Here is an 11,605-nt window from a genome sequence, read left to right as displayed (position 1 = left end):
CACATAACCACCACCACCAAGGTTAACCTGGAGTCCGGGTGTGGCGCTGTGGCTTAATGCGCTGGACTGCAAGGTCGGTTTGAACTGCAAGGTCAGCAGTTCAAGCTCACCAGGTGCTCTTTGGAAACCCTATACAGGGTCACTGTGGGTCAGAACCGATTCGATGGCACTTAACAACAACAACAACAACAACAACAACAATGTTAACCTTGGAGTCCTGGTGTGGAGCTGTAGGATAAGCACTGGCCCACAAGGTCAGTTTAAACCACAAAGTCTGTGGTTCAAACTCACCAGTTGCTCCTTGGAAACCCTATACAGGGTCTTTATGAGTCAGAATAGACACAGTGGCACTTAATAACAACAGTAATACCAAGGTTAACCTTAGGACTGCTGGTGTGGTGCTGTAGGGTAAGCACTGGACTGCAAACCACTGTTCAATAGTTCAAACTCACCAGTTGCTCCTCAGAAACCCAATGTCAGGGCACTGTGAATCAGGACTGACTCAATGGCACTTACAACCATGAACGACTACAGTCGAATTTTAGCTATCAATAAACTGCACAAAGTGAGGTCTGTGTCCGTTATGGGAGCTTGTTGTTAAAGAAACCCTGTGATGGGTTCCCTTATAAAGTAGGCATATCTCTAGATAATTATATTAAAGAATGCTGTGGATTTAATTGTAACTTTCAAATATATATATTTTTAATCATTTGAAAACATAATTGATGTCAGGAAACGTAATATTGCTTGCAAAGCAGCACAGTTGTTATTCCCTTATCTACTTTTTCCTTGTTTCCCTTTCTTCACATTGTGGGATCCTTTTCTTGACTTCTGCTGTTTCCATACTGTCTGACTCAGCCATGCCATCACTATGACAAGTGGCATGCTACCAGAGAACACTCGCTGAAGGTGGAATCATATTTTTGTTGCTTTCTATCAGCCTTCCACACAAGTGAATCACAGGATTTGGTGATTGTGAAAGGAATTCTGGTAGCATAGTGGTTGCGAGTCTGTTTGCTAATCTCCCAGTCTGCAGTTTAACACTATCAGCAGTTCCATGGAAGAAAGAGGAGGCTTTCTGCTCCTGTAAACATTTACATCATTGGAAACCCTATGCAGGGTCACTATGAGTCAGAACTGACTCCACGGCACACCACCACCAGGAAGAAGGCCACTTGCAGATGCTGATCCCTGAGTCAGGATCTGTGTAACAGAGTAGATTACTATTAGGCATGAAATTCCACTAGGGAAATGTTAAAGGTCATACCATATAAAATTCATTGTGACAGAATTTTGTTACAGAGGAATAATAGGAAAAGCTACAAAAGGACAAAAATTGTATGAGGCCACTACTTTAAAAAGTCAAGAAAAGGTTTACCAACAGAAAGAAACATCCTTTGAAGGTTATCAGGAGTGGGAGAGAAAGGTAGAATAAATCACAAACAAGAGGGTAAACACATATTAACTTGGATGAAGAGGATGGCAATATACAGGAAGGGGGACAAAGTGATCAAGGCAAAGGAAGACACTGAGGGAGCACAAGAGTTCAAGACAGCAAAGGTAAGTGATAGCACATACGCAACCATATAATAATAGTTATAACAATACTCAATGAGTGTGTACGGAGACTCAAGTTGGACAGAGGTGGGAAGGCAAATGGTACTATACCTGTGAATATCTATAGGTTTGCCAGGACTTTATATATATATATATACACATATAATTTATACAATAGAGCATACACTGGGTAGGCAGAGTTACAAAACATTGTGTGTTGTTGTTTTTAAGTGTTATCAAATCAGTTCCACTTACAGTGGCCTTGTAGAGGGTTTTCAAGGAGCGATGGTGGGGTTGAACTGCTGACCTTGGAGCCACCACACCAGTATTCCATGACACTTCTTAACCATAGCCAAACACCTTAAGAGAATGAGTTGCTAAGCCTGGGAACTGAGGACTAGAGTGTCAGGGGATATCAAGGTTAATAAGCATAATATAGTCCACAAAGACAGTGTTCAGTATCCTACTTTGGTAAGTAGCAACTCATATCTGAAAAGCTTCAGGGTAGTCATCTACGATGCAACTGTTCATTGCCCTGTTGGAAGCAAAGGATAGTGAAGACAATCAAAGATGCGAAAAAACTATTAGTCCAAGAACTAATGACCACATGAATCCTAGCCTCCACTACTGAGACCAGAAGAACCAGGTGATGCCCAGCAACCCCTGTTGACTACTCTAAAAGGAATCACAATACGAGGTTCTAGATCAATCAAGTGGAAGAAAAATGTGAAACAAAGCACAAAATAATAATAATAAAAGACCAGACTTCTGGGTCTGAAGGAGACTGATGGAACCTACAAGACTATGATCTTATTCACTCTTCAGGCCTGGAACTGAACTCATCCGCAAGGGGCAACTTTCAGTCAAACACCAGACAGACCTGTGAAATGAACAATAAATAATGCCAGGGATGCATTTACTCCTTAGGGTAACCAACTATACAAGATTGAAATGGCAGCATTGCCTAGGAATAAAGTTCAGCAAGCAGAAAGGAATAAGAAAGGAGGAAAAAGGAAATGGTGAACACAAGGAAAAAACAGGAAAAGTGTTGTTCCATTGTGGGAATTGCAACCAATGTCTCAAAACAAAGTATGTATGAGTTTTTAAATGGAAAACTGATTTGCTATGTAAACTTTCACCCAAATCATAATAAAAAGTTAAAAGCAAACACACACACACAAACAAAACTAACAGGCCATTTGGCTGCTACACTCTAGCTTATTTGTGGAATTGCAGTACAGTGAAAACACCGCAGGGAATAATTGAGACACTGACATTTTCAGTGGGATTTAATATTACAGGAATTATGGTCTTTTTGTCGTTTGAGAAAAGGACTGCTTAGTTGGTAACTGTGTGTAGTTCTGGTAGGCTTAAGGCTTTCTGAGTTTTCAAAGTTTTATCCATCCTGGTGTTAGTTTCCTATTGCTGCTATAACAAATTTCTGCAAACTTAGCTAAAACAATACAATACACATTTGTTACTTTACAGTTTTGGAGCTCAAAAGTCCAAAATTGGATTCAGTGGCCTCAAATCAAATCAGTTGCCATCCCTAGAGGCTTTCTGAGGGAAAATCTTTTACCTTGCCTTTTGCAGCTTCTAAAGGCTGCCTGCATCTCTTGGTTTATGACCTTATCCTTCATCTTCAACAGTGGCATATCATCTAGGCTCTCTCATCCTTTTTCCTTCTTTGCTTTTCTTCTCGTCAACTTTCATTTTACTCCTCCCCTTTTGTTTCTTTCTTTCTATTTTTTTCCCATGAAGATCTGTATTTAAGTTATTTGGTTCACATTTCTACTTACGTTTATTGCTAGAATCGTTGTTCACACTTTGACATTTTGCTCTTAGGATTTTTTTTTACTTTTTCATTTTATCTTTAAAATGAAAGCAGACCTGCAGAGATGTCTGTCCCAACTGATTTCCAGATTTGTGGGGAAATTGAGGTCTTGCGTCTTTTAACTTTCAGCTCATAATTTCTTCCTGCGTTTTAGGAATCTTTGAGAACTCATTGTCTTTGTATTCTCCAAAACAGAGAAAATTAGTGTTTTAATCTCAACCTGATTGTAGGATGGTTTCTCAGCTTATTTGTTGTTGTCACTCATGTGTATATGATCATCATATTTTATAAAGCAAATGCTAAAAGTTACAAAAACTTTCATCATTAGAGTTTACACTTTCTGTGGCTCTAATTATTGGGAAAATCTGCATATTTGGTTTTGGATTTTGAATAAAAAACTACTGTGTGCAGGAAACATAATTTACCTATTATGTTAAGTTTTTGAAGCCATCTTTATATTTCCTGGCATTAGGAAGATTGGCTGTAATCACAAATGCTCTGATTATAAAACAAGATATACATTCTAGGAAAAGAGTTAACACATAGCCAAAAAGGAGGAAATCAAATTAATATGAAATAGACTACCCCCCCCCAAAAAAAAACACTTAATAAAATTTTGGTAGTGTATCCTATAGTTTAAATATACACATATTTATACATTTTTGTACGTTTGCATTATTCTGTACTGATGGTTTCTGGTGTACTCTTTTAAATTAATAGTATACGATAAACATTTTTGCTTATTAACAAAGAAACAGTGGCAGCATTTTTATTGCTGCCCTGTATCGTATTATATGGATAGATGTATTTATTTCATAAATTATCTAGGCAACATCCTTGCAGCTATGAATTTCCTTAGAATAAATCCCAGAAAGAGGAATTATTGGGACAACAGATCTTTTAAAGTCTTTTGATACAAATTAGCAAATTGAGAAATACCAAATTAAACAAAAGAGTCTCCAAGCTTGCTCCTAGTCAATGAGGACTGTTCGCTGCAGAAGCAGAACTAATGTGAGGGCCTGTCAGTAACATACCAGATGTTAGCATTCTTTCTACTCCCGGGGCAAATGTGCCATCCAAACAAGCAAACCCACTGTCGTCCAGTCGATTCGGACTCATGGCAACCTTATAAAACAGAGCAGAGCTGCTCCACGAGGCTCCTGGGGCTTGTAAATTCTTATGAAAACAGAGTACCTCATCTTTCTCCCATGGTGCGTCTGATGGGTGTCAACAACCAACATTTTGGCTAGCAGCCCAATATCTAACTCATTGTGCCACCAGGTTCTTTAAAATGTGTCTTATTGATATGATTATTGTTTTTTTTTAATTTCAGGTTACCTTGCACCTCGAAATCTTCCTAGTACTGGCTTCTTCCCATTCCTGCAAACTCTACTCTGCGACACAGACTCTAAATGCAAAAATACACCCTATGGACCACGAGATCTGCTTCACAGGAAAGGAATGGATATCACACTACTAAAAGACAGGTTGGAGCTGATCCCCAGTGTGTTCTGTTGTTTTGAGAGTCCAAATCTTGTTTCCTTATGAGATAACTCATAAGTCATCCTAAGTTCTTGTCTGTGTTTACAAAAGTGGTGAATATAAATATACATGAACACGGTGGTAACAGAGTAGAATAAATTTCTTTATGGAAGATTCAGCCAGCATAGTCTACTTACTGAGACTTTGCTTTCTAAGGTGGGTGACCATGGCATTATTCCTCTATATCCCTCGAATATTCTCTATCCTACTTCAAAGAGTAACACATTACCCTAAGACTCTACAATGATCATAAGATTCAGGTCACTATCAGGGTATAATCTCTTGGGTAAAGACATGTTTATATTACTTTATGTACTGATTGCAGATATAATAGAAGCCAGGAAATGCAATAAGGAAATACAGAGGCTAGAAATTCAAAGTGATACTGTTGAAAATATACATAATTGAACAATGAAATTCAAATGAGGCTATTAGTCCTATTTATGGTATGAAAAGCAGCTGAAGAATAATGATAGGGAAGCAAGATCATTTGCAACCTGATCCCTTATAACCTCAAGGTTTGATCCCCGGATTGGAAATCTAAAGAAAATCTCAGGAACCTGCTTGTCTGCAAACTGGAAAAAAATTCTTGTAACCTTGAAGCAGTCATGAGTGAATTTTGTTAAAGACTTTTTTTTAAATGTCTCTTATGAAAAATGTTTATTTATCTATTAAACCTACTGCCTTCAAGTCTATCCCACTCATAACAACTCTATAGGTCAGAGTTGGACTAACCCAGAGTTGCCAAGTCTGCAAATCTTTATGGACACATCCTTCTCCAGTGATGGGGCTAATGGGTTCGAACTACTGACCTTTTGGTTAGCAGCCAAGTGCTTTAACCACTGCACCATAGGGACTCCTTTATTTATAATCAGAGATATTTGATTCCCACATTTTCATATTAATTTTTTAACACAGAACACAATTTCTTCTTTAACACTATCATTGTGATTTTGGATATCAAATAGAATGGGTGATACTTTAATAGAAAGCAAATGCAGATTGTTTGGTGTAGCACATGAATGTGTCAGGATTGTTATAGAAAAATACTTAAGATGTAGAGTCTTGCTGGGTTGCTAGTTTGCACTGATTTTGTTATTTCAATAAGTTAGCTGAAAATGATGCTTAAAATAAGCCCGATGCTCATTACTCACGTAATAGTATATTGAAGAAATAATGGTTGAGAAACTTCTATGTGTCAGGCACCCTGCCAGGCACTGTGATACAGAGATTAATAAGACAAATTCTATACCCTTTCTTACTTTCATTCTAATGAAAGAGCAGGTAATAAATGAGTGATATAGTAAGTAAAGTATTACTGATGATGATGCGTGATAGTCAGAAAATAAATCAGGTTTCAGGAAAGAGCTTGAAAGGTAGAAATTGCTGCAACTTTTTTTTTTTTTTTTTTTTTTTATGTTTTTGATAGGGTAGGAGAAAGCCTCTATTAGAAGGTAACATCTGGGTAGAGACCAACAAGGACAGACAGAAAGTGGCAATAAAATTCTAGAAACTTGAAGAAAAAGAAACAAGTTATGCAATTTTCATTTTTCAGTACTACTGCAATACAAATACCACAATCTAAAGAACAGAAATTTATATTCTCATTGAACACTTAAAGTCCAGATCAGGATTGTTGTTGCTGTTAGGTGTCATCGAGTCAGTACTGACTCATAATGACCCAATGTACAACAGAACGAAATACTGCCCGGTCCTGGGCTAACCTCACAATTGTTGCTACGCTTCAGCCCATCGATGCTGCCACTTTGCCAGTCCATCTCGCTGAGGGTCTTCCTCTTTTTCTCTGACCCTACACCTTAACAAACATGATATCCTTCTCCAGCGAATGGTCCCTCCTGACAATATGTCTGAAGTATGAGAAACAAAATTTGGCCATCCTGGCCTCCAAGGAGCACTCTGGGTGCACTTCCTCCAACACAGATCTGTTTGTTCTTCTGGCAGCCCATGGCACTTTCAGTATTCTCTTCCAACACCACAATTCAAAGGCATAAATTCTTCTACTGTTTTCCTTATTCACTGTCCAACTTTTGCATCCATATGAGGTTATTGAAAATACCATGTCTTGGGTCAGCTGCACCTTAGTCCTCAAGCTGACATGTATTGCCTAATGCAATACATCGTTTGATTTCTTGACTGCTGCTTCCGTGAGTGTTGATAGTTGATCCCAGAAGAATGAAGTCCTTGACAACTTCAATCTTTTCACCGTTGATAAGAACGTTGTTTATTGGTCCAGTGGTGAAGATTTTTGTTTTCTTTACATTGAGATGCAATCCATACTGAAGGCTGTGTTCTTTGATCTTCATCAGTAAATATTTTAAGTCCTCTTCACTTTCAGCAAGCAAGGTTGTATCATCTGCATATCTTAGGTTGTTAATGAATCTTCCTCCAATCCTGATGCCATATTTTTCTTCATATAACCCAGCTTCTCAGATTATTTGCTCAGCATACAGGTTGAATAAGTATGGTGAAAGAATACAACCCTGTCGCACACCTTTCTTCATTTTAAACCATTCAGTGTTCTCATGTTCTGTTCGAACAACTGCCTTTGGTCCAGGTACAGGCTTAATTTCTTCTTTGTTGGTATCCTGGGCTTTCCTTGGTTCCTTGTCTTGTCAAAGATCCTTATGTGGTCTCTGTCTTCTCTAGTATGTCCTGTCTTTGTGACCAATCTACTCTTTTTTATAAGTCAGAAGTGATCAAGTTTAGGACACACTCTACACTAGTATGACCTCATTAATATAACATTGAATTGAATTATGAAAAATCATTATATTACAATTACGTCCATAGGTGTAGGGGTTAGGATACCAATATGTATTTTGGGGAAAACACAATTCAATCCATAACAGATGCTAAAAATAGGATTTCCCCCATATTTAAAGTAGGATGAATGTTTTCAGCTGGGATGACCAAGCAAATCCTCATGAAGAAGTTGGACTTGTTCTTATTTTCAATTAATATCTGTAATTTACAATTGTAACGCAGTTCTACCTGGGGTGCTCTCTCAGTACCTTGTTTTCCATGAAGAGCTAAGTAGCTATGAGCAACCTAACTAATGATATCTGAGAAGTAGATAAATATCCTTTCACAAAGGAATATTGCGTCTATCTAATACAATAGAGAAATTGGGTTGGCTTTGGAACTAGGATTAAACTCCAAATTTGTTTTATTCTCTGTTGAGTGGTTTCACTCCAAATTTGTTTTATTCTCTGTTGAGTGGTTTCTAGATAACTGATCATGTTTGCTCTTTTAAATTTCATTTTTACCTCCAGGTTGTTTGTCTAAACACCAGGCATTTTGTCTAGCTTGAACTTCCTATTGCTCTATACTTAGCATTTTCTCTAAACGATGTTGTAATTGGACCTTAATTTAGAAAATTATGTACAATAGTAAAATTGCATTAATGATATTCCCCACCAAGCTATTAACTTTTATGCTTTATATAGCCATGAAATGACACTGAGGCATGGTTACTGGGTAAACAGTTCCTCTAAATTGCTTCTGTTTGGTGAAGGAAGATTTGTCAGCATAGCCTCATTAAGCAACACAACAGTCATTTGTTTCAATTTTGTAAGTGTGGAAAGAAACGCCACCTTTGGCATCATCCAAAGAGGCCCACCATGTTTCTTTAAATAGAACACTCTTCTGAAAGTCAGGATCACACTGCAGTTGCGACTTGCTGGCCAGCTGCCAAATGTTTTGATGTGTTTTTTCCCCCCACTGGCACCAGCCTTCTGTTATTAAATTCATACTTCTCTAGACATTAGTTTCAGGAGACACTTTGAAAAAAATCCAACATTGCACTCAGTATCAACTCTAACTAGCTCTCTGAAAAAAACCTGAAAAGATTATATTTACAGTTTTCTAGCTCATTTGCACAAAGGATGATCCCTCATCACAGGACTTACCTTTGATGTCTTTTGCAGTACCTTTGTCCTTGCAGCACCTCTAAGAACATACCAGAACAGTGGGAGCCGCTGGCTCTGCCATTGCTCACACAGTTGGCGAATGACTAAAATCATCCTCCAGAGCTCACAGGGTCATTATTTGGAAAGGTGATTTGAAATTTCTGTAGGTCCAAAGGGAGGATTGTCTTTATGGATTTGCTTCCTATTTCTGTCTTGTTTGACAAGCATTCATAATCCATGGATTCTCAAAGTCATACTTCATGCCTATTCATGACTTCCACAGAATTTGAAATATAGATGATTAGGATTTATTCAGGGATAACGTTAAAGTACTTTTGCTTAGTATTGAAAAATAAGGATGAGTGTAGAAGCTGACCTAAAGATAATACTTGTAATGTAAGGCAAGTAGAAACAGAAACTGAATTGGTCCTCATCGGACAATATGAAGATGAGGTAAGGTGTTTAGGTCTCATGTTGTATTGATTTCAGAGTAATTTATAACCATTTAGTAACCACTTTATCTAGGATTAGTGTAAAAAGGAAGATTAAAAATTCATTTATCAAAAAAAAAAGTAAAAGAATCTCTCAACTGCCAAACAGCAAAACTGTTCATTCACTCAGTAAGGATATATTGAATATGCACAATCTGCTGAAGACTACACAAGTCTCTGTAGATACTGAGATTAATAAAACACATTCCCTGCCCTATCCAAACTTGCAATCTACAAGAGGGTGAGAGAAAAGTAAGCAGATAAATTACATGTAACATGACAAATGCAATGAACATTCGTCTAGATCTCATTATGCTCAGAATATTAAAACACAAATGATGAATAGTTACAGAGGCACTATAAAACATGATTTCTGCCTGAGGAATATGCATCTCACAGTGGATGTATTATTAAAAGTTGAGGTTGGTTTGGGTGGAGTGATATTAGGAAAGTTCACCTAGGGGACATTAAGTGTGAGGTCATTAAGGACAGATAGGGTGGTGGTTACCAGACTATAAGAAGTCATATTTGAGATATGTCATGGAGAAAGAATCCAAGAACTAAATGAAAATGAACTAGAGTTCGGTCTTTGTGCAGTTGGTTTACAGGAATAGGCAAGTAGCTTTGCTACTGACTACGATGGAGAAATTACAAATTTCCTTGCAAACTGCCCAACTCATCTAACTGGATAGAACTTAATGTGTCAACCTCTCCCAATATTCTGCTTGTCTATGACAAACAGCAACTCTCTTAAAAACATTTCCTCATTTGCCCATCAACATACCTTTAAAGTATACTTTTGAAATCGATTAGTTTAGTTCAGGTATACATTACATCTCCAAAGTCCCAAAGCCAAAACAATAACAAAATCTCTGAGACAGGGCAACATATTCAGGGATTTCTGAATCTTAATATCTAAGCTGATATAGATTGTTGGTTTGGTGACCAGGTTACCAGAAAAGGTCTGGATAGGATGGACAGTGAGGAATTACATTGGAAGCACAGATAATTCCTGAAGAATGAAGGTCAAGATGAAATACAAGAAAATAATTAGAACAGTTAAAATTGTTCTATGAACAACTTCTTATTGGGGCTAATTAAGACAGAGAACATCAAATCACTGAGGGGTCTTGTTGACCATTGCTGTTGTTCCAACTCATAGCAACCCTGTATAGAAGGCTTCTAAAGAGCAGCTGTTGGGTTTGAACGTCTCCTACAGCACCATACCAGTACTCCCAATAATGATTATAGAATCCTTATTTGTTGCTCAAAGTCAATACTAAATGTTGTTTGGAACTGGAATGAGAGATGGGTCTAGTGTACATCTATCTCACCCCTTCTTTCTAGGCTTCCTACACACCCAGAGAATTATAATTCAGGAGTGTGTGGGGGTGGGGTGGGGGAGGCAACACATTTTAAAAGCTTAACTAAGAGACCAAAAATAGATGTCAACATTTTCTTTCCAGGATCTTCCATATGTCTGGTATAGATTCCTTTTATAGGCAGAATTTACCACAGCGCACACAGATACCACCTACACAAATAGTCTGTCCCACTCAAAGGATATACAAAGGCACCCAACGTAAGTGCTTAATTTATCTCATTACTACGATATATATATATATATACATGTGACATTTCACAAAAATAAATGCTGGTAGACATGTCTGAGAGGAAGTAAAATCTACTCTGAGCCTAGTGTTCCTCCCAGAATAGTGGAATTCTTAAATCTAAGTGCTTCTCTTACAGAATTCCGCTCCAAAGTCAATCCTTGCTACAAAATCCCCATAGATGACACTTAAACAGAAGCTGTGCCTTCATCTTCTTAGAGGAGAGGTTCTTATGAGACAGGGGCCAATAAAAGTTAGCTATAAATGCCACAGACCACTTGGTGATTTAATTCAGACTTCCTTAGATCACCCTGAGTGGTGAATTCAGATGACATCTAAGTCTTGCCTAATGTTTGAATATATGGAAAGAGGAGTTGTAGGAATAGAAATTTTAAGTCCTGGGGTGTGAGAACAGAGACGAGTTACCACTGAGTAACACCACTTATCAATGACACTTTAATGTAGGGTTTCTCAGTCTTGACATCATTAGAACTTGTTGTTAAGTGCTGTTGCGTCAGTTCTGACTCATAGAGACCCTGTATAGGGTCTCCAAGGAACAGGTGGTGAGTTTGAACTGCCAACTTTTTGGTTAGCAGTACAGTGCTTATCCAACAGCACTACATCATGTATGTCTCCATATAG

General features: G+C 37.8%; 1 protein-coding gene across 1 annotated transcript in view; it reads left to right on the top strand.

The window, feature by feature from the left end:
- The window catches only part of ABCA12 (ATP-binding cassette, sub-family A (ABC1), member 12), a 221,686-nt gene that overhangs the window by 72,536 nt on the left and 137,545 nt on the right, over positions 1 to 11,605 (top strand). Inside the window, exon 3 of the mRNA XM_006867786.1 lies at positions 4,725 to 4,878. Coding sequence (XP_006867848.1) covers positions 4,725 to 4,878 — 154 coding nt within the window. The remainder of the gene's footprint in view (positions 1 to 4,724; positions 4,879 to 11,605) is intronic.

Source organism: Chrysochloris asiatica, unplaced genomic scaffold (assembly GCF_000296735.1).
Source record: "Chrysochloris asiatica unplaced genomic scaffold, ChrAsi1.0 scaffold00110, whole genome shotgun sequence".
In the NCBI taxonomy this organism is placed as follows: Eukaryota; Metazoa; Chordata; class Mammalia; order Afrosoricida; family Chrysochloridae; genus Chrysochloris; species Chrysochloris asiatica.
Note: the sequence above shows the minus strand (reverse complement) of the source record. Positions and strands in the feature narration are given on the sequence as shown.